A 23,482-nucleotide genomic window follows, 5' to 3' on the forward strand; every position below is an offset into this window, starting at 1 on the left:
AGAGAACAGCAGAGTTGGGAATCAGAGCTTGGACCAGCTCCTATTCCACCACACACAGGGTCTCTTGAAAAAAGTAAAGACCAACGTAGAGGTCAGCAGCTTCCAGCGCATGTGTTACTGCAGCATCGAGAAGCCCAGGGATGATTCCATCTGGGGGTATTGATCGCAGCACAGCTTTTGGAATACATGCCTTTGCTTTCTGATGGGTCCACATGCTGCAAGGAAGGGGAGCTGCTACCTGGGAGACTCCAATGTCCTGCAGAGAAGAGGAGCAGGTCAGCAGCTCCGTGGTCGGGAGATTGTGGAGGCAGGGCTCACAAAGGCTGGGCCGTGTGGAACTTGGGCCAGATTTGGCAGGTTTGTGCAGCAGGACGTTCTCTGCGTAATGAAGCAGCTCCGCTGGGTCTTCTCCGTACTTGTGAAAGTAGGACTTTGTTTCAGCCTGTCATTACTTTCAGCCACTGGTTCTTCTGTTCATCATGCAAATGAATAGAATGTTTGTGCATCTTCAGCGTCCACCAAGGAAAGCATGGAATGTTAGCTTTTTTATTTCTTTATTTTTGGCTGCATTGGGTCTTCGTTGCTGCGTGCAGGCTTTCTCTAGTTGTGGCGAGCGGGGGCTATTCTCTGTTGTGGCGCGTGGGCTTCTCATTGCAGTGGCTTCTCTTGTTGCAGAGCGGGCTCTAGGCATGCGGGCTTCAGTAGATGTGGCACATGGGCTCAGTAGTTGTGGCACGTGGGCTTAGTTGCTCTGCGGCATGTGGGATCTTCCCAGACCAGGGCTCAAACCCGTGTCCCCTGCATGGGCAGGCGGATTCTTAACCACTGTGCCACCCAGGAATTCCCGGTGTGTTAGCTTCTAAAGAGCCAAAGACTGATGTTTGTTTGACTCTCTCCTGCCTCGACCTGTTGCTGAACAGTCAGCATACTTCTTTTTTAAAAAGAACAGTTTAAGTCCTTTGCTGTGACTCAGGCTTGTTTCCCTCATGTTTATGTATTGCGTGCCATTTGGCACAATGATGCCCTACACTGACTCCTTTCTTCTTTGGGGTTGGGCTTTTCTCTTTGACTTTCGGCCTTAGCGTCAGTTGGGTCCTCATCGACTTTGCATGACATAGTAGCCCAGGCAGCGAGTGATAAGGATCTTCCGTATGAATGGGCACAGTTCTAGAAACTGAACATCTTTGTTTGCAAATCTAAGTGCATGCTGTTGTAGTTTAAATCTGTTTGTTTTAATGGTCTTCTGAGAACGGAAAGTTGTAATCAGTGGCCGGGCTGGAGATTGACGGATCCACGGAAGAAGAATGTATATTCTGGGATTGTCCAATGTAAGAGTTGACAGGGACGTTAGCGACTGCAAAACCTTCAGAGCAGGAAGAAATTCAAAGACTGTCATCCACGAATGCATTTTACACGTGAGGATAAGGACACCTTGAGAGGTCACGCCCAGGAGTCACAGGACTAGTTGCTGGCTGTAAGATGAGAATCAGGTCTCTGGGCTCCCACTGCCCCTGCAGGATAGAGGGGAAGTCTTGTAGAGCAGCGCGGGTAGTCAAGCTTAAGTTTTCGATGTTAGAGAAAGACGAAGGAGCTCTCTTTCTGGTGATGGTAGTCTAGCTTGTCTTGGTGGAAGTTTGGCCGAGGATCTGAGCAGAGTTCTTGCCAGATTCACAGGGCTGGAGACAAAGATTGAATAGCCCAAGTTGGAAGGACCGTGGTCAACACCGTAGGCTTGAAAGGCCATCGCTGAGGAGTGAGGGGTGATCCAGAGTTCAGCCAGCCCTCATAGGGTCTAGAGTCTTGGTTCAGAGCATTTCAGTATCGATCGAATGAAGAAGATTTGGGATTGTCAGTGTCTCTAGTCCACCTGCCAGCCAGAAGCAGAAACAAGCCAGTCCTCCCTGGAGGAAGTAACTTCATCCAGAGCCTCAGATTCTCGCTCCGGTTTTTCACCTGTGATGTTCAGCACTCAATCAAAAATAACCAGAGCACGAGAGAAAACCCAGAACTAGAAACAGACCCACAGGAGATCCAGATAAGGTAGGAGGATCTTACCTGGATACGTGTGACTTTCTTAGCCAGGCCAGATTCTGTAATCACAGCTGCCTTATTTTCACACTGATGCCTTTTCAAGTGGTGTGTGTATGTGAGAAAGTATACACATCGTTAAGATTCACCGTGTTAGCCATTTTTACGTGTGCAGTTCAGTGGCATTAAGTACGTTCACATTGTTGTGCCGCCATCATCACCATCCATCTGAACCTTTTCGTCTTCCCAAACTGACATTCTGTACTCATTAAACACTAACTCCCTGTCTCCCCTTCCCCGACCCTGGCAACCACCATTCTGCTCTCTGTCTTTTTGAGTCTGCCTACTCTAGGTACCTCATATAAGTGGAATCAAATAATATTTGTTCGGTTGTGTCTGGCTTATTTCACTTAGCATAATGTTTTCAAGTTTCCCCCGTGTTGTAGCATGATGCGTCGGAATCCTCTCCCTTTTAAAGGCTGAATAATATTCCATTGTATGTATACGCCACATTTTGTTTAGCCATTCATCCATCAGTGGATACCTGAGTTGCTTCCACCTCCTGGCTTTTGTGAATAATGCTGCTGTGATCGTGGGTGGATAGATATCTGTTCGAGTCCCTCCTTTCGGTTCTTTTGAGTACATGCCCAAATGTTGGGTTGTTGGATTCTTTTTCAAGTTTAGAAAGCTTTTCCTGTTGGTTTTCTTTTGGCCTCTCCACACTCAATGGACTCCTGAATCTTCAGCTGGCTGGGACCATCTCCTCCAGGCTCCTCATTTCACAGAGCGGATGCGGAGGACAACGGCAGGCGATTGTCCAAAGTCCTTGTCCAGAGTCCCATGGCCAGACGGGTTGAGCACATGGCCTCTGTCAGATTTCAGGTGTTTTTCACATGTGAAAAGGTACAGGTTTGATTTGTGCGGCTTCAGAAATCTAGACTCTCACCTGTTAGTGAAAGTTACCAGTTGGTGACCTTTAGCTCGGCACCAGGAGGGTCTTCCCAGCAGAAGAGCTGTCCAGTGGGGGAGCCCACTGTTGACCCAGGAGGTCCTTAATTCAGGGTGGATGTGGAGATGTGTGTCGTCTTCCCATATCTTTACTCGTCACTCTGTCTGTGCTTCCGTCATGTAAAAACCCGCCTCCTTAGATTAGTTCTTCGTTCTCGACACCGAGCTACATCATCCCCACCCCCTCATTCATTCAGGACTCTGGTGAGAGTTCATTACCCTAGGGTGCGTCCTCCCAGATACACATCTGATGCACCATTCTCTGTCTCCGAGGACTTTCACCCCCTTGCCACTTGTCACCGTTCCGGCGGCTGCCTCGCTCTGTGTGCGTCATTACCTGGAGCTACGTTAGGACATCCCGCTCCCTACTGCCACCTCCTGCCCTCCAAGGCCCTCCGCCACCCCCTTCAGAGCAGACAGAAGCTCGGACACGAGAACACCCTCAGCTCCCTGCCATCACACGTCCCTGCTGTCCCCATGCAGCACCAGCCTTCTCTGTCCTTTTGGTGAATGGATGAGACCCCTTCTCCCGAGCGAAGCTGCTCTCCTGTGTGACCCACTGTGCTCTGGATCCCCCTCCCCATCTTTCTCCTCTGCATCCTCAACCCGTCCCTTCTCGCAGGCTCTCTTCCCACTGACATTTTAGCATGTCCGTCTCCACCAAACTGGTCTTGCCCAGGGTCACCTACGACCTCCCTGTTGCTAAGTTAATTCTCACTCGCAGGGGCTTGTGCTACTTGGCTTCTCTCTGACATCCAGTCTGGTGGACCACGCCCTCCTGCAGATGCTCTCTTGACTCTCCGGTTAGAGTCTCCCTTTGTCCGTCTCTGAGAAGTTGGAGTTCTGTCCTAGGCCACCTCCTCTGCACCCCCTCCCTGGACCATTTCATGTCCCTGGTTTCACTTTCTTTCCATGGGCTGTTCACAGCCAGGTCTTTGTCTCCAACCCAGCCTTCTCTCTCTCTCTCTTTTTTTTTTTTTTTGCGGTACGTGGGCCTCTCACTGTTGTGGCCTCTCCCGTTGCAGAGCACAGGCTCCGGACGCGCAGGCTCAGCGGCCATGGCTCACGGGCCCAGCCGCTCCGTGGCATGTGGGAACCTCCCGGACCGGGGCACGAACCCGTGTCCCCTGCATCAGCAAGCGGACTCTCAACGACTGCGCCACCAGGGAAGCCCCCAGCCTTCTCTCTTGAGCTCCAGATCCACACACCCAGCTGAACCCTGAAGTCTGGCACAGCTTGTCCAGAGCTGAACTTCTGTTTCCTGCCTGTCCCCACTGTGACCTCTAGCTCAGTTAATGACACCACCAGCCACCTTGTTACATCAGCCCGAAGTCTGAGGGCCATTCTGACTCTTTCTCCATCCCCACATCCTGTCAGTCACTGAGCCCCATCGGGTCTGTCTTCGTAAGGAGCTCTTAAACTCTTCATCCTTCTTCCCAGCCCCTAGGGCAGCGGCCGTCCTCTTGCCCATCTTGCCGCTGTCATTCCTACTCTCCTTCTACCCCTTTCCACATAATCACAGGTGTTCTTTTTTGCCTGACTGTCATTTCCCTAAACAAAACCCTCCAGTGTCCCTATGAAATGTCTTTATTTCTTTAAAAAAACAAAACAAAACAAAACTATTCTGGCTGACAAGGTTCAGTCTCCCTCTGGCCCTTGTGAACCGCTGCAGCCTCACTTCCAAATCCGGTGAACTCCTAATGCATTTTCCCAGTCTCAGCTTAAATATCATTTCCACCTAGAAGCTTCCTCTAAACCTCTAGACCGAGGGTTGTTGCCAGTTCAGACTGCTTCAAGGGCCAGGTGGGCCAATGTGAAGCGTCCAGGAATAAAACTGTGGGCCTGCTGTGTAGACCGTAGACTGCATGCCCTGCCTCAGACATTCAGATCCTAGAAATGGGCCACTGGCCAAGCAGAATATCAACTGCCCTCCACGCTGGTCTGTGTTGCGTGGGTGTGTGTTCCCAGAGCAGCCTGCACTTTTCCTGGAATCACCCTGGGGTATGGTCCTTACTTGCCTTAATTCTCCTTAATTGATTCTTTATTTCCAAGACTCTAAGTTCCACGCAGGCGGAGACCACGACGTGTCTTGTTCATCACTCTACCCCGAGAACAATGCAGTCCACAGTGGGCGATCAGGACACACATATGGAAGGGAGGAGAGGAATGAGGCAGCTTGCAGGTCATGATCAGAGCCAGACTTAGGTCTCTAGGAGCATTCTGACTGGTGCTCACCATGAGGGGGTTAGAGGCGCAGGGTTTATGTGAACACTTCTCAACGCACTTCCGATGCCAGAGTTAAAATCAGGAGACCCAAATTCCCCTCCCCAAAGAAGTTTCTCAGTGTAATATTGAAGTAGGTATTGGTGTAGTTTATGGCAGTGGTATAATTCATGCTGTCATCCCTCCCCACCTACTTCTTTCATTTCTCCTGCCCTGTTTCTCCTCCCTTTCTCTCCCGCTCCCTTTATTTCTAGTAGCCTCTAGTATCTCTGAGGAGTCGTCTCCGGTGGATATATGGGTGCGTTCAAGGGGCCAGCAGGTGGCACTCTAGGACTGTTTGACAACCGGCCTTTTTTGGGTGTTCTGGTCTCTTTGTTCAAGTTCATAAAGTAAGCAACTGTTAGGCAAGATTTCTTCCTGAAACAGAAAAGCCAGTTTTTGACTGAAAAAAAAACAACAAGAAAATAAAATGAACAGAGTTGTCAAATCTTGCTGTATTTCCTTTAAGTGGATTCACAGAAACTTAGTTGCAGGGGTTCTCTGAGGCTTCCAGACGAGAGTTTTTCAAACCTTAGCATTATCTGTGTGAAAACACAGGGTCCTAGGCCCCATCCAGAACACAAGTTGGAAGCTGTGGGGTTAAGGCCAGGAATGTGGTTTTTTATCTACTTTTTAGGAGAGTCTGCTTCTGCTGGGCCAGCTTGGGTTCCAGTGTAGACACCACTCATCTAAACCAGGGTTTCCCAAACTCTGTGTGTGCGCAGATCACCTGGAGATCTTATTGAAATACAGACTCAGATTCAGCAGGTCTGATGGGGGCCTGCATTCTGCATTTCTGACAAGCTCCCAGGTGATACTGAGGGTGCCTGTCTGTGGACCACTCTTTGCAAAGCAAAGGTCCAGGGCAGGGGCTGGCAAACTGACATACACGCTCTGGCCAAATCCAGCCCATCACCCGTTTCTGCAGATAGTTTTATTGGAATACAGCCATGCCCATTCATTTACACATTATTACCTGTGTCTGCTTTTATACAATGACTGAGTTGCCTAGTTGTGACAGAGGCCCTATGGCTCACAGGCATTTCCTGTCTGGCCCTTTGCGGGAAAAGGTTTGCCCATCCCTGATCTAGAGCTCTGAAGCCCTCCCAGATGATCCAGTGAAAGAGAACTCCCTGCCTCGTACGACAGTCCGTATCATGTTCGTACAGATCTTTAGGAAGGTTTTTCCTTGCTTCCTTGTAACTTGGTTCTAATTCTCTTGACAGGAGTCTTTTCTTCTTTCACACACAGATGCTCTGCTTGCCATCTTCTCTTTGACAGGTCTCTCCTCCTGTTAGGTCCCTTCCAGAATGTCACCCAGCACGAAGCCTGCTGCCTTGGGTGTCTTCCCTTGAGTGCAGAATAGAATGACATACCCCCTTAATTCTCTCTCCTCTGTAAACTGCCCATGGAATGCATCAGCCTTTCTGGGGAGCTCTTCACTCATTGGACTTCCCACAATTGAGGTTATCTTGAAATGCACCACTATCCAAACAACATGCATTCAAGAACCCATCTTTCACGAATCCTTATATGTCGCTTCCCCTATGGAATTTGTTCTTGGTTTACCTGCTTCCCGCTAACTGACCCTTAAACGTTAGGGTCTCATGTCCTCCCTGGTTCTCTTGTCTTCTTCTCCGTGTTCTCCTTGGACGATCCCAGCCATGTTCTTGGCTTTGACCATCTATAACCTACAAAATCCTTGCGAGGATGGCCAGGTTGTCTTCTTTTTTTTAGTTATGTAGACACACCTCCACCACCCCTGCCTTAACTACAGGTATCTCGCGTTCAGACTCTCATCTTCTCAGGTCTGCCTCACTCCCCTCTGCTGTGAATCTTTTCCTCCTTGTTTCTTTATTTCAACTACTGGTACCACCACCCATGCCCTCATGTAAGCCAGAAACCCAGGATTAGCCTTAGTTCTTCCCCTTTTCCATCCATCACTTCCAACTGGGCACTGGAAGGTATGTTCCCCCTCTGTGTAGTCTCAAGTCTGTCTTCCTCTCCCCACTGCTGCTGCCTTAGTTAATGCTTATCACTTACCCCCTCTTTGCTGCAGGAAGCTCCTGCCTCGTCTCTCCTCTCCAGTGTCTTCCTTTCTCCACGGCTGTAATAATCTTTCTAAAATAAATTCCCATCATGCCCTCCACCGGCGGCTTCCCGTACTGTGGGAGCTTCATAATAAGGTCCCTGCTTCCCCTTTGTATGAGTTTCCTAGGACTGCCGTGACAAATGACCACAAACTCAGTAGCTTGAAAGAACAGAAATGTCTTCTCTCCTAGATTTGGAAATCAGGGTGTCAGCAGTCGGTTCCTTCTATGGGGCTCAGAGGGGAGGGTCCATTGCATGCCTCTCTGCTAGTTTCTGGTGGTGGCCGGCAGTCCTTGGCGTTCCTTGCCTTGTAGAAGCATCGCTCCAGTCTCTGCCTCTGTCTTCACGTGGCGTCTCCCCTGTGTGTCTCTGTGTGCTTAGAGGGATACCAGTCACTGGATTAGGGTCCACCTTAAGTTAGTATGACCTCATCTTCGCTAGTTACATCTGCAAAAACTCTATGTCCAAACAGTGTCGTATTCTGAGGTTCGGGGTGGACATGAGTGTTTCAACCTACTACACACCCTTCCAGCCTCAGCTCTTACTACTTCCTCAGCTGTGGACTTGCTCATTTACTTTGGTGCCTGGGATGGGTGAGAATTCACCAGGTAGACAAGGAGAAAGAATTCTAGACAGAGGAAAGAGGATATCTGAAGGGCCACAGAGAGCTAAGTGTTAACATAATAGTGCTTTTTTTTTTGGCTTCATTGGGTCTTTGTTGCTGTGCACGGGCTTTCTCTAGTTGCGGCGAGCAGGGGCTACTCTTCGTTGTGGTGTGCGGGCTTCTCATTGCAGTGGCTTCTGTTGTTGTGGAGCGTGGGCTCTAGGTCTGCGGGCTTCAGTAATTGTGGCACATGGGCTCAGTAGTTGTGGCTCACAGGTTCTAGAGCACAGGCTCAGTAGTTGTGGTGCACAGGCTTAGTTGCTTGGCGACATGTGGGATCTTCCCGGACCAGGGCTTGAACCCGTGTCACGTGCATTGGCAGGCGGATTCTTAACCACTGCACCACCAGGGAAGTCCCCATAATAGTGCTTTATGGGTTCTTTGTTGTTGTTGTTTTGCCTCACTGTACTTTAAGACATAGCTCAGATGTTACCTCTTTTACAAAGCCTTGCCTCACCTCCCCAAGGACATCTCTATTCCCTCAGTACTACATATTTTATGATCATCACTTTTACGTTTTGATTATTTAATTATTAGCTGGTATTCCCACCTGACCTGTGTGTTCCTGGGGAAAACTGTGCACTTCCTCTTTGGGGCCATGCTCCCAGCCCACTGCCTAGTACCTGGCAAGTGCCCAGGAGATGTTTTTGAATGAATTTACCCATCTGCATTTAATCCCATAAGACGTGATCACATCCATTTCACAGGAGGAGTCACTCCGTCCTAATTGGATGTTCCTTTGCCTTAGATGAGCTAGAGGGGATTTGAACATGGAGGGAGGCTGGGGCGGATCCCCTCCAAGGTCCCTGCCATCTGGAGGGTCTGTTGTTCTAACTACAACCCTTTCCAGAAACAAAACAAGATTTTAAGGCAGATTAAAAAAAGAGACTTTTCAGTCTCTTTCCAGAGACTGAAAAGTGTACCAAGTTCTTGGTTTCACCTTGCTGTGAGAAACTTCACCAACTTTGGAATAGCTCAGCACTAACTAGCATGGGCATCGTACAGAATCATGCAGTCATAGCTTTGAAAGATGCCGAGCATCTCGGAACTCATTGGGCGTAGACAGAGCTTAGAAACAGAGCCGTTCCCATCCAGCAGATGTACTCATAAGGCTCGGTAGTTTTTCCATGTTCCTTATTTGGACAAAAGGATTTTAAAGACTATAATTTAATGCTTTTTTTTGGATTCTGATTTCATTTGAATTCATTTTAAAGCCATCTCGCTGCAGATTCACTGCAAATCACCTTTTTATTTTTGATGAAAAAGAAAAAAGAGGTTTAACTCTGGAGAAAAACTAAGAAACGGGGCATTCAACTACATTCCCCTAGAGGTGATCAAGGTACAAGGATATTTTAGAAGAAAGCAAACACCTTTAAACGTTCATTTATCAGATTTCAGTGAGCTGTGTTGAACTGTTCATTGGTGCTAATTATTACACCGTGTTGGCATGTTAGAAAAATTGCTACAGACTGTAAACAGTCACTTCCTACTTCACAAGAACAGTTCGAGATAAAATACTATTATTCAAATAGCTTTGAACCAAAAGTGACTTATACACATATTCCACAGCCCCAAGTTAGAAATAGTGTTCCCTCTGTGGTTCCCAAAGGAAATGTCTGGTTCTTTCCGTTATGGAAGCAGCACAAACTCTACGTCACGCAGTTAAATTTTTATACTAATGAGCACCCTTCAGAGTGACTAGGATTGAAGGAACACTGCGTTTCAGTGTAGCCAACTATGAGTTATGTAGCCAAAATGCAGCTAATCACAGCCTGTTGTGTGTGTCATTGTGTAGCAGCTCTTTGCAAATTGGATTAATAGTTGTTTGGTTTTTTTTGTTTGTTTGTTTTTGCGGTATGCGGGCCTCTCACTGTTGTGGCCTCTCCCGTTGCGGAGCACAGGCTCCGGACGCGCAGGCTCAGCGGCCATGGCTCACGGGCCCAGCCACTCCGCGGCATGTGGGATCTTCCCGGACCGGGGCACGAACCCGTGTCCCCTGCATCGGCAGGCAGACTCTCAACCACTGCGCCACCAGGGAAGCCCGGATTAATAGTTTTGAGGACCCCATCCCATGCCAGAACCCCAAAGGGAAGCAGCTGCGTTGGTGAGGGCTTTGCGGAGTTTCTGAGCCATTTGTGCTATTTCTCTTGCCCTTGGGGCAGGGATTCCTAAAGTGGGCTCCATGATAGCATCAGGAAGTCCACGAACTAGGATAAGAAGACACAGGGCAGCTTTATTTTTTATGTACCTCAAGCTAAAACTTAACATTAAAAAATATGTATGTAAGTAGGCAAGAATCTATAGTGGTATTAGTGCCATGTGTGACTGTCACCAACAGAAATCGCAGCTATCTTAGAGTATTTTTTACTCTTCCTCACTTCAGAGTTACTGTGTTGTTGGACCATCTGTTAGATCCCATTAAATGTGTTGACAATGACGCACATACAAATTTGTCTTTTAATGTTGTGACAGCTGTATGTCAACATCATCCATTTCCTTTGCGAATTTATGTGTTCTTTTATGCATTTAAAAACGTTATTCTTCACGAAAAACAAGGAAAGACTGAGGAGCTGTCACAGAACCGAGGTGTCTAGGGAGACGTGACAACAAAATGCAATGCATACCCTGGATGGAATCTTGAAACAGAAAGAAGACAATAATGAGAACACTGGAGAAATCCAAATAAAAGCCTGAAATGTAGCTAGTGGTGATGTGCCAACGATGGTTCCTTCGTCTTGACAAGTGCGCCATGGAGATGTCCGATGTCAACAGAGGGGAAAACTGGATGAGGGTTATTCGAGAACGCGCTGGACCATCTTTGCAACTTTTCTGTACATCTGATCTATAGTGAGAGTCACACTCTTACTTGGTCTGCTGCCGGCTCCCAGAGAGGTCGGGGTGGGAGTTTTGTGTCAACTCAAGGCCATCGTAGCCTCTTCCTGTGACAGCTCTGAGCAGCTGTGGAGAGAGACCAATCCAAAGGTAGGGAGGAGTTTTCCAGAGAAGTAAAATAATTTGCAGTGTATTATGGTGAAAGAGGCATGGTTCTGGGATCAGAAAGGTCAAGCTTCATATTCTGTCTCTATCCCCAGCTTCGTGCTCTGTGGCCAGAAACTGCTCTGGGCGTCTTCTTTGCAGAGTGAGGCCATCGGCAACGGCTTTGCCAGGGTCACTGTGAGGACTGAAGATAACGTGCTCACTCACTAGCCTTTCTGTTGGTTTTAGCTGCTGTGTTTTAGTGCCTACGACGTGCCAGGCACCATGCAAAGCATTTTTCATAAATTATCTAATTTAATCTTTATAACACCTGTATTACGCGACCATTTGATAGATAGGGAAACTGAGGTCAGAGGCTCAGCAACCTCTCTGCGAAGACCGCTCAGCTGAGTTTAGTCTCAGATCTGTTCTGGCTGCAGCTTCCTGGTCTTCTCTGAGGCTAAGCCTTTCCTTACCGCCCCGCGGACCTGGTTACTGGAGGCACTGCGCTCTCTCTGACTTCTGAATCCCCTCTCATTTGTTCTGAATGTACATCGAGATCGGGTTGCTCCCCTCATGACTGTCACCCATTGTGGTTGGCTTCTCCAGGCTTGAGATTATCTGGCTGTAAAATGAGGATGTTGGGTGGTCCTCACGGTCTGTCCACTATGGAAGTCTGTTCTGCATTTTGTGAATTTTACCTGCTTATTTCAGCTGTTTCATGGGGGTGATTACAGGATCACTGAAGCCAACATTTTTCTAATTTGTTTTGAACAACGTTATGCATTTCTGTCATTCTCCCAAATTCCAGAGAGGAAAACAACAGAGTTCTAAAAGCCTTGGTGACCTCCTAAAACCATAGCAATTAAAAAAAAAAAAAGAAGAAGAACCCAGAGGCCACTGTGACATTTACATGTTCCTTAATTGCGCTTTTGTCAAGGGATTATTCTAAAGGACAGGGAAATAATTTTATTTTTTTGTTTCCTTCTGTAATTAGGGAGGAGACACCATGTGTCACCATGTAGCTGCCAACGATTTCAAATTAAAGTCTATCGAAGTGGAGGGGAAAGGTAGTTACCAGTGTCACGTATTACCTGGACAGGTGAATTTAGCCATAAGAAGTAGTTGTTGGAGAAAACCGCTAGCAGTGCTTAACATGGTTACTTCAGGGGGTGGTCTGTTGATCCTGCGATTCGCTCTCTTATTTTTCAGTTTTTCCCCTACATCCTGTTACTGGTGGCGATCCTGCTGTACCTTCCCTCCCTGTTCTGGCGTTTCGCAGCTGTTCCTCATCTTTGCTCAGATTTGAAATTTATCATGGAAGAACTTGACAAAGTTTACAACCGTGCAATTAGAGCTGCAAAGAGCGTGCGTGACCTTGACTTGAGAGACGGTGCCTGCCCAGCTCAAGAAGTTAATGAGAACCTGGGGCAAAGGTAACTTAGCCCCCAGCCGCTGGCCCATCAGGATTTGGGAGTATGAGTTAGCAGCCCTGCTCTTGCCCATCTGGGCTTAGGGTTCTCACTACCAGTACATGGGGAGCTGTCATCCACCTGGTGACCCCCTTTGAGAGCCAGGAAGGCCCACTGCCCCAAATCTCACCCTCACCTGTCTGCCCCAGCACCTGTCGTCACATCAAGAGTTCTTCCCTTGGGGCTTCCCTGGTGGCGCAGTGGTTGAGAGTCCGCCTGCCGATGCAGGGGACATGGGTTCGTGCCCCGGTCCGGGAAGATCCCACATGCCGCAGAGCGGCTGGACCCGTGAGCCATGGCCACTGAGCCTGCGCATCCGGAGCCTGTGCTCTGCAGTGGGAGAGGCCACAGCAGTGAGAGGCCTGCGTACCGCAAAAAAAAAAAAAAAAAAATTAAGCGGGGGAAAGTGATTTATTATTGCTTTTCCTTTTTTTTTTTTTTAAAAAAAAAAACCTGATTTTATTCCCTGGTACTCTAGTGAAGTTACAGGTAGAGAAGTACGGGAGGGAAGGCATTGGAGATTTTCGGTGTGATACTGTTGAATGTGTTTCTATTTGACAGTCTTGGTTAAGGGTTTAAATTATTTTTATTTGTTTCTTTTCAGTTTGTGGGAGATATCGGAAAGCCACTTCAAGTACCCAATTGTGGAGCAGTACTTAAAGACAAAGAAAAACTCCAAAAATTTAATTGTCAAGTACATCAGCTGTCGGGTGCTGTCACTCAGCATTATACTGTTAGCAGGCGTCTACCTGGGCTATTACTTTAGCCTCTCCTCCCTCTCGGATGAGTTCATCTGCAACATCAAATCTGGCATCCTGAAAAATGACAGCACTGTCCCCGACCGATTCCAGTGCAAACTCATTGCCGTCGGCATCTTCCAGTTGCTCAGTTTCATCAACCTCGTGGTGTACGTCGTGCTGGCTCCTCTGGTGGTCTACACGCTGTTTGTTCCATTCCGACAGAAGACGGATGTTCTCAAAGTGTATGAAATCCTGCCCACTTTTGATGTTCTGCATTTCAAGTCGGAAGGGTACAACGACTTGAGCCTCTACATTCTTTTCTTGGAGGAGAATATTAGTGAACTCAAGTCGTACAAGTGTCTTAAGGTTCTGGAGAATATTAAAAGCAGTTGTCAGGGCATTGACCCCATGCTTCTCCTGACAAACCTCGGCATGATCAAGATGGACGTGGTTGATGGCAAAAATCCTGAGCCCGTGCAGATGATGGCAGAGGAGCAGGGGGACCAGACGGCAGATCTCAAAGGTAGGCTTAGCTCTCAGGGTGGAAGCTGCGGAAGCCCACGGAGCACCTCTGCAGCCGCCTTTTATGAATGACCGACAGTCTTTACCCCTGCCCACCGTTGTTAAACCGTTTTCCTGGTGTGGTTTTAGGTGAAACCCCTCAGTGCTGGGAGAGAGAGGGGAAAGCATTGGTGCTGCCCCAGATTTCCAAAGGAAAGCATCTGTGCTTTCTCTGGGCTGTGCTGTCTTCCTTCTCCTCATTCTCTGTCTTTCTCATACTCCATCTCTTGCTCAAGCATTCTTCTCTCATGTCATTCTTGCTAATTTTTGTCTTGTTTCACCGGCTTTTCTCCCTATACTGCCGATCGTCTTGTCTGTCACTCTCCAACGCTTACAAAAGGGACTGACAGTTTATTGATTTAACTGTCGCCCTGACCCAACTTCTGCTGCTCTGCAACGAGGCTAAGATTAACTGGGTAAGGCAAAGACCAGGAGGTAGATTTATAGCAGAAGTTCATTAGCGCCGATGGGTCCTGCCGAGGGACTTCCGTCATAAATGCTTGTTTTCCATTTTGACAGATTTGAATGGACACAGTGGAACGAAAATAAATAACGGAGAGCAGAATGCTCGACAGAGGCTTCTGGATACTTCTTGCTGACGATTTTTTTCCCGTGAACTTCAGATCAGCGACCTGGGCAACATGGGATTCATTTTGGCTGAAGAACCTCTGGCAGGTACCCAGCTGGTTCGCAGTAGATGGTTCTCAGCAGAGATACTGGGTATGTCTTACTGAGTCCCTGGTGAAAACGATGGTTAACAAAACGTTGTGGAGGATGGTTCGTGAGCTTCCTACGAGACAACGTGGAGACAAGTAAGCCACAGCAAACGTAGATGTGTACGTCATCATCAGACGGAAAGTGGAAAGACTAATCCTAGTAAGAGTAAGAGACCTTTTAGTGCCTCAGAGAAAAACACCTTTATGTACAGATAGTGCAACGAGCCTCAGAGCTACTGGAAAGCAAGGACTTTGGGATCCAATCACTTTGGAAGAGGTTGTCTGCAGGGAAGTCCTCTATGGTCAAAAGCATTTGAGACAGGATGTTACTTAAACAAATTCACAGAACACAGAAGGCTTAAAGTGAGGGACGTTTCGCCTATTACGATCAGAACGTATAAATGACATCTGCCACATGGGTGTGCTTGGAGCCAGAACAACTTCACAGTTTATTTATATTTAAGAACATCTTTTAAAAATTCATTTAAATTTAGAATCGTGTGATGTCAAAATGGAAGCCATTTGGGAAGAACATTCTAGCATTGATGGGGAATTATAGAATAAAGGTTACAAATGGGTATATAGTATATCACCCAAGCATTGTTTCATAAACATTTAAGGCTGACCCAGAATATCAAAACCCTTTTTCCAATTCTGATCATGTAAATAGATCCTAACTATGTTTACATTTTATACAAAATTCTTAAAAATGACATCTGTGGGGCTTCCCTGGTGGTGCAGTGGTTGAGAGTCCGCCTGCCGATGCAGGGGACACGGGTTCGTGCCCTGGTCTGGGAAGATCCCACATGCCGCGGAGCGGCTGCGCCCGTGAGCCATGGCCGCTGAGCCTGCGCGTCCAGAGCCTGTTGCTCCGCAACGGGAGAGGCCACAACAGTGAGAGGCCGGGGTACCGCAAAAAAACAAACAAAAAAACACATCTGTGGACCTCCGTTTTTATTCTTAGAAAGTTAATACATTGCTAGTGAATAATCCTCAGGAGCTTCAAAGTTTATGGATGGCTCTTAGGGACAGTTGTTTACCTGATCTAATTACATAAGCTGCTCTCCACCTTTCAGAATATTCACAAAAGCAGATTTTATTTATGCTTCTGTGATGGTTTCTGAGATGGAAAGCTAATGATAAATATCCAGGATGCAATCAGTGTTTTAAATTATTCTTACTGCATAATATTTATTACCATTGAATAATAGTGTGACTTAGAAATGTCAGTAACCTAAATCATCAATTTTGCTGCATTTTTATATCACTATATCTGAGATATTATATCGCAGTTCTCTACACTGGTTTCTTTTTATAATTTGAAAATTTTCTGAAGTATATTTTTCTGTGCTATCCTTTTTTTTTTTTTCAAAAAGCCTCAAATTCTTTATAGATAGCCCCTAATTTATAGTTTGAAGTGGTAAAAATAGGTACATTATTTTAGGGGACCAGGGCTCTCTAAGCCCTGTCACATGTAATTCTTTAATTAGAGCCCTTAACCTCTGCATCCCCCCATCCCTACTCTCTGAGTTCCAATAACATCTGTGATGTCCCGGACATCACTCTAGTGACTGGCTATAAGGATGTGAATAAGGCAGGTCCTCATCTTTGAGGAGTTTAGAGACTAATAAAAGGCAGTGAAGACAGAGGCAGGTATCTAGAGGAAGAGTGACTACACTGAAGGCCCTTCCAGAAAACTCCCAGCAAATGCTCTGTGTTCTCGGGAGACACCATATTGTTCTTCTCTTTCCCATCATTTCTGTAGCTGATGGTTTCGAGAGTCTAGTTACAGTTCTTCCCAGAGGTTCTTGAGCCACGTATCCCCCAGGCTGAAGCTTAAACAAAACAATAACACAGACTGATTTTGAACAGAAAGTGCTCCAGTCACCTTTTGTACCTTACTTGCAGGGTCTGGGGAACCCAGGCCTTGGGGTACATGATGCTGTCCGTGAAGAGTCATGGCACTAAGAGTCTGGTGTGGATGTCTGGTCACACATTTTGGCTTGAGAAAAAGTGTTATTAGGAAAGTTAACTCCTCCATCCACTGCTGGCTTAGAGGGAGGACTCCGTTTGAGGTGGCAGATTTCCAAGGATGAGGAGTCATCATTGCTTTACAAAAGGGGGCAAACAGACCCTCAGTGACCACCGCCAGTAGTAGCTGACCTTGTTTCTGGCCTGTATCTTCCTAACAAACCACCACGAGGCCTCCAAACCAGACTTGTAACACCAGCATTACAGCTGGGGCTGGGACTGATTGTTCTGACAGCCGTGTCCAGCTCCACACGTAATTTCACCAAGGGACAGGCAGAGACCCTCTAATATGGAGGCTCTTAAACTTTTGGGAGGTTACAAACCCCCCTTGTAAGTATATTCTTTAAAGCTATGGACCCTCTCCTCAGATATACACACAACACTACATACACCTTCAAGGGTCATGGTGGTCCACGCACCCCAGGTTAAGAAGCTGTGCTGTAACGCCTGGGGACCAAGCCGCACGGCAGGGAGGCTCCCGTGACCCTTGTGGAAAGCGTCTGTCGACAGTAAGTCTCAGCTGTACATTTACTTAGTGAAACCACATTTGCACACTTTTGAATGAACTGTCGTCCCCTTTGAGTAACTGACATCATTTCCTAGAGTCAGACTGAAAAAGTCAATTAAAAGAGGCGGTGGGGTGGGGGCAGTAGCTTGGAGTGATCAGGGAGCTGGCATGGACTGCGATTGTCTCTCTGGCCACCAGAAGTGATCTTATTCCAAACCCAAGTCATCGTCCCTGTGCAGCCAGCCTCACTGGAATGTGGGGAGAGAAGGCGTACACCTGACCTGTAAGGTGCTTTGTCCTACTTTGTAGTCATCCTGGGAGAACGCGAGAAACGTCCCATTGTATGGCGGGTCTGGTTGCATGTTTGCATTTCATGTGTGGAAGCTTCGTCCTGTTCCGAGTACCCTCTGCTTTCCAAAAATGAGCTAAGGTGGGATGGCAGGGCACCGTGGGCATTGGCCCTGTGAGAACCGTTCAGCTCTTAGAAGCGGATTGTTGCACAGCATTTAAAATGCGTCCGTGTTGGTTTCTTTTGCTTATCTCCGGGATAAATCGAAGATCTAGGAGGGTGGGAGTTTTTACCCATTGCTATATCACAAGCTCCTGAAAAACAGTGGCTGGCGTGTAGTAGGCATTCGGTAAATATTTGAATAAATGAACACATCGTTATAATAAATCCTAGTTTGTGGGCAACTGTAACTTGTTTTTAAAAGGCAAATGGTCCTCTGCAAAGGAGGGGAGGCTCATTTGGCCTCTTGGTGGAGAGAGGAGTAGTTCTGCAAATGAATAGGTTTCTGCATGTAAGTAGTGACGATTTTTAGCTTTTTATTGTGGAGTAAGTTGTGATCACTTTCCAAGTTCAATACAAGTTCAGTGTTGCCTCGCAGTGATTAGGGCAATTGAAATTATAAAGGTCCTTGTCTCTGTAATTTCCCAAAATAACCTCTTGAAAAGGGATGTTGAAATGTGCAATTGTGAGTAACTGAGGTTTCATCTGATGGCACTGGGATGAAATGGCTCCTTCTGGGCAGTCATTGGCATTTTTGCCCTATTTTTCACAAGTAAAGTGAAACCTTCGAAAAAGGTTGGCAAAGATGATATTGTGTGGTTTGTGGAATATAATAGATATGAGTCTGTGATTGATTTGTCCTGCCTGCTTTAGATGAAATGTATTGTTTCTGGGTTCTCATTTTAGCTGTAAAAATACTTTGTCAGTTAAAGCATGCGGTTTGATCAGTCATTGTTCTTCAAGTTCCTGAAATTTATAAAAGTTTCTTATGCCTTGAGTGCCTCCCCCTGCCCCACCAGAAGAGGAAGAAAGAATTCCACAATGTCACAAGCGTTTCCTACAAAAACTGAAGCCATCTGCTCCTCTTTAACAAGTTGGCTCTTTTTAAAGCACCAGAATGACAATTTGATGGTATTCTATAATGTGGTGCTAGGCGTAAATTCTTTCTAATGACTGCATTTCTTCAAAACTTCTAATGAAAAATAAGTACGTTCTTTCTGCTGTGTCATTTGGTAAGAATGATTGGTTTCTATTCCACAGAGGTTGAAGGATGGGAACAAATTACGGTCTTAGAAGATGACCTTTTAAAAAAACCAAGAACCTTGAAAGCTCTGCATTTGGGTGGTTATCGCTGTTATATTTCATATTTCCACATATGTCACCTGTCCACGTCCTACATTCTGACCACGCTGACTTCTGTGTAAGGAGAGTTGAAAGACTGAAAATCAAGGCTGCTGTGTCTATACATACAAGCGAAACAGTGTTTTTGTTCTGCACTGGCCTGTCTACCTAAATAAAACTTCTTTTCTAATGAAAAATGTGTCTTAATATTTCTCACCTTCTCTTCAGGGAAGATGTAGCAGAAGCTCAGTTCTGAAATGTCTTGAGGCTCATTCCTCTCTGCTGGATACACAACATTCAGTAGGCTTCATGGCACATATTAAAATCCACTTGTCAGTAACTAAAGGAAGAAAGTCCTTGATGAAGGGCCCACAGATTCTGGAATTTCTGAAGCAGAAATCAGATGCTTTCTGATTGGGAATTGTTTGCCTGGGGTTGGAGAGGAAGGAATAGAGGCTGTCTACTGCCAAACATGGGTTGGCCTGCCTCCCTCTCTTAAGAAGGGGACGTCCTTGTACAATGGTCAATTAACACAATTGACTGTTGTGGGTAATAAATGCTGCATGAAATCTTAATACAGTGCCTGCCACATAGTGAGTACTCCGTAAGTACTAGCTGCGACTGTCATCACCTCCTCTAGCTCCCCCACTGTTTCCTAGGGTGCCCCCCCCCGGAACCTTGGAGGTTGTATTAGTTGTCTCTTGTTCCATAACTCTACTATAATCACGACAGCTTAAAGCAACACATATTTGTTCTCTGGAAGTTTTCTAGGTTAGAAGTCTGGACATGGCTGAGCTGGGTCCCCTCCCCAGCGTCTGACAAGGCTGCAGTCAAGGTGTGGGTGGGCAGCGTTCTCATCCGGAGGCGACCCTGGGGAAGGAGCCGCTTCCAAGCTCCCTCCGGTTGTTGGCAGAATTCATTTCCCTTGCGATTGTCTGACTGCTTTCTCTGACCGTGCGCCGGAGGCCACCCACAGGTCCTGGCATGTGAGTTTCTCTAGCATGACTGCGTAAGTCAAGCCCATAGGACTGTCTCTCACAAAAGGAAGGGCCTGGTCCCTCTTAAGGGTTTTGACCTGATGAAGTCTCTCCCTCTTGATGAACTCAAAATGAACTGCTTTGCAGCTGCATTTCATCTGCAAAATCCCTCCTCCTTTGCCTTGTTCTGCTGCCTAGAGGCGAATCACAGGTGCTGCCCCACTCGGGGAGGAGATTACACAGGACGTGAACATCAGGGAATCATGGGGGCCACCTTAGTGTCTTGCCTGCCAGGGAAGTCATCCTAAATCCCAGCCTCTCTGTTTCCGAGCCTACGGTTTAACCTACCCCGCACCCTTCTGAGGCGCTCGTTCCCAACACTGTTTTTCAGGCTCTTGTCACTGCTTCCCTGAATTCCTCTAATGGTCCTTCTGTGTCTAACGCCTCTTCTGCATTCAGTGGCCTTCGTGGGAAGCAGATCTGATAATGCCAACCCTCATCACCACCCCAGCCCCACCACTTCTAAATCCCTTGGGACTCTCCATGGATTTCAGTACAAAAAGCAAACTTGGGCTTCCCTGGTGGCGCAGTGGTTGAGAGTCCGCCTGCTGATGCAGGGGACACGGGTTCATGCCCCGGTCTGGGAAGATCCCACATGCCGCGGAGCGGCTGGGCCCGTGAGCCATGGCCGCTGAGCCTGCGCGTCCGGAGCCTGTGCTCCGCAACAAGAGAGGCCACAACAGTGAGAGGCCCGCATACCGCAAAAAGAAAAAAAAAAAATTATTGCATTTGCCATAAAACACATATAACATAAATATGTAATTTAACCATTGTTAAGTATACAATTAAGAAGCGTCAATTACTTTCACAGTGCTGTGCAACCATTACCGGTATCTATTTCCAGAGCTTTTTTTTATCACCCCAAACATAAAATATGTACCTATTAAGCAATAACGCCCCATTCTACATCCTCTCCACCTAGCTCCTGGTAAGCTCTAATCGACTGTTTCTATGAATTTGCCTATTCTAGATATTTCATATAAGTGAAATAATACAATATTTGTCCTTCTGTGTCGGGCTTATTTCAGTTAGCATAATGCTTTCAAGGTTCATCCATATTGTAGCATATATCACAACTCTGTTCCTTTTTATGGCTGAATAATATTCCATTACATGGATATATCACATTTTGTTTATCCGTTTATTTGTTGATGGACACTTGGGTTGTTCATTGCAGTATTACTTACAATAGCCAAGATATAGAAACAACCTAAGTGTTCGTTGACAGATAAATTGAATATTATTCAGCCATAAAAAAGAATGAAATCCTGCCATTGTGACACTATGGATGGACCTTAAGGGCGTGATGCTAAGTGAATAAGTCAGCCAGGGAAAGCCAAATACTGTACGATCTCACTTATACATTTCATCTATTAAAACCAAACTCATAGAAACAGAGAACAGATTGGCAGTTGCCAGAGGCAGGGGGTGAGGGGTGAGGGAAATGGGTGAAGGTGGCCGAAAGGTAAAAGCTTCCAGTCATAAGATAAATAACCTCTGGGGATGTAACTGTACAGCATGGTAGCTACAGTCAACAGCACTGTATTGCATATTTGAAAGTTGCTAAGAGAGTACATCTTAAAAGTTTTCATCGCAGGAAAAAATTTTTGTAACTACGTGAGTGATTGATATTAACTAAACTTGTGCCAATCATTTCACAGTGTATACATATATCAACTATTATGTTGTGTGCCTTGGACGAATACAATGTTATATGTCAATTATAGCTCAATAAACTGGACAAAATACAATATGAAAAAGAAGAAAAAGAAAAAAAAAGGCAGATTCCTGGGCCTCTCCACAGACCCACTGAATCAGAACCTCTGCGGTAGGACCTGGGAATGTGCATTTATTCCACCTTCCTGGAGACTCTGAAATGGGCCATCGTTGGAGAATCCATGCCCTACGCTGTACTGCCTACCCCTGCACTGGACCAGGGGAAGGGAGTGGGGAGGCCACTCTAGCAGAGGCTATTCTGCTGAGACCTATTGATGTGGAAGACTGTGGAGTTTCAGGGATTGCAGGAACAATGGGCGTGCCTGAGGATCCACTACCCCAGGCCTGCTGGAGGCCTGCTGACCCCCACGTTCTTTTCATACTCACATCTCCAACTTCCTTCACCAGGTCCAAGACAAGACAAAACCCTGGTGCTCTTCAAGGGCACTTGCTTTCACAGAACCCAGAAGGCAGCAACAACACTGACCCACTGGACACTCTTAGACTGCCCACCCTGATCTAAAGGCTGAGCAACCCTGAAGGCCCTCGGTACCACACCCCCTACTCCCAGTGTAGCCCGCTCTGAACGTGGGGCTAATGGCTGCTAATGTGGCAGCCATGCTTAGCCGGGAGGGAACCAAAGGAGTTAGAAACATCCTTTTGGAGATGTCATGACTCTTTACTGGTGTCATCTCATTCTGTCCTTCAACAGCAGGTGAGAGAGGGTTGGTTATCCCCATTTTACAGATGAGGAAGATGAAGGCTGAGACAGGGAATGGGGAGGTAGAATTCCCTGATTGGTCCTGAGTGGATATAGAGCGGGGCCCAGATCCTGTGGGGCAGAACTCAGAAGCACTGGTAGAGGGCCTGGTCCAGGAAAGGAACCCCCAAAATGATACCACTATAATTACTGTCTGATCGTCCATTCACTGGACGTTTCCTGAATGAGTGCTCTGTACCAAGCGCTGTCCATATGTCCATTCTAACCCTCATGGTCACAGCACCCCGACTTGGCCTGTGGTGTCTGGAGACCCGGGGAGGGGCCATACTGAAGCCCCTAAGGCTGCCCTGCCATCCAGATGGAGCAAGGCTTTAGGGCTGGCAAACATGAGTGCCAGTCCTGCCCTGCCACTGACTAACTTCAGGGCCTTGGGTGGCCACCGGCCTCCCCAGGGAAGGTGCTCTTATCCCATTTAAAACTGAGAGGATGAGGGCTTCCCTGGTGGCGCAGTGGTTGAGAGTCCGCCTGCTGATGCAGGGGACATGGGTTCGTGCCCCGGTCCGGGAAGATCCCACATGCCGCGGAGCAGCTAGGCCCTTGAGCCATGGCCGCTGAGCCTGCGCGTCCGGAGCCTGTGCTCCGCAACGGGAGAGGCCACAACAGTGAGAGGCCCGGGTACTGCAAAAAAACCAAAACCAAAAGCAAAAACTGAGAGGATGAGACTTGAGAGGTGGGAGCACAGACTTGTTTTCCAAGGGTGGTCCCACAGGCTTCAGGATCTTCTGGCGTGTTCAGAGAGTGCAGATTCCTGGCCCGCCTCCGATTCACTGATGGAATCTCAGCGGTGTGGCCCTAGGACCTGCACTTCCCACAAGCTCTGCAGGTGATTCCTTTGCACAAAAAGCCTTGAGAGCTGGTTCTCCTGCCACCTCAGTTCCAGTTATAAACAGGCATCTGCACGGCAGCTGGCGGCAGAAATTGTCAGCACTCTGGGAATCTGGTTGGTGAAGGCTCTGTCCATTACAGCTAACCGGGAGAAAGTTGCCTCCATGGCTGGCATGACATCTGTGACAGAAGGAAGTGACTGAGCCACGAAGAACTGCTGTGGGTCAGTGGGTCCAACAGAAAACCAGGGCCTAGCCTTTACTGCTCAGAATTTTACCCATTGCCCAGTCAGAAAGAACTAGAGATGACATCAGAGCTGCACTGTGATTATCTTGGTATATTTTAATTCTAAAAATTTATATTTGTTATAAATGTGTTAAATTCACCATTTCTTAGAGTGTGCTCAATTCTCCTCAATCTTTGCCCTACCTATAAA

The 23,482-nt window shown here is 47.1% G+C and overlaps 1 protein-coding gene across 1 annotated transcript in view; it reads left to right on the forward strand.

Moving 5' to 3' along the window:
- Nucleotides 1-18,884, forward strand: part of PANX1 (pannexin 1) — a 39,556-nt gene extending 20,672 nt beyond the window's left edge. Inside the window, exons 3-5 of the mRNA XM_067750725.1 lie at nucleotides 12,242-12,465; nucleotides 13,106-13,764; nucleotides 14,322-18,884. Of these exons, the coding sequence (XP_067606826.1) occupies nucleotides 12,242-12,465; nucleotides 13,106-13,764; nucleotides 14,322-14,401 (963 nt within the window). The 3' untranslated portion in view covers nucleotides 14,402-18,884. The remainder of the gene's footprint in view (nucleotides 1-12,241; nucleotides 12,466-13,105; nucleotides 13,765-14,321) is intronic.
- Nucleotides 18,885-23,482: the final 4,598 nt, after the last annotated feature.

The sequence above is a fragment of the Pseudorca crassidens genome, chromosome 9, assembly GCF_039906515.1.
Source record: "Pseudorca crassidens isolate mPseCra1 chromosome 9, mPseCra1.hap1, whole genome shotgun sequence".
Classification (NCBI taxonomy): domain Eukaryota; kingdom Metazoa; phylum Chordata; class Mammalia; order Artiodactyla; family Delphinidae; genus Pseudorca; species Pseudorca crassidens.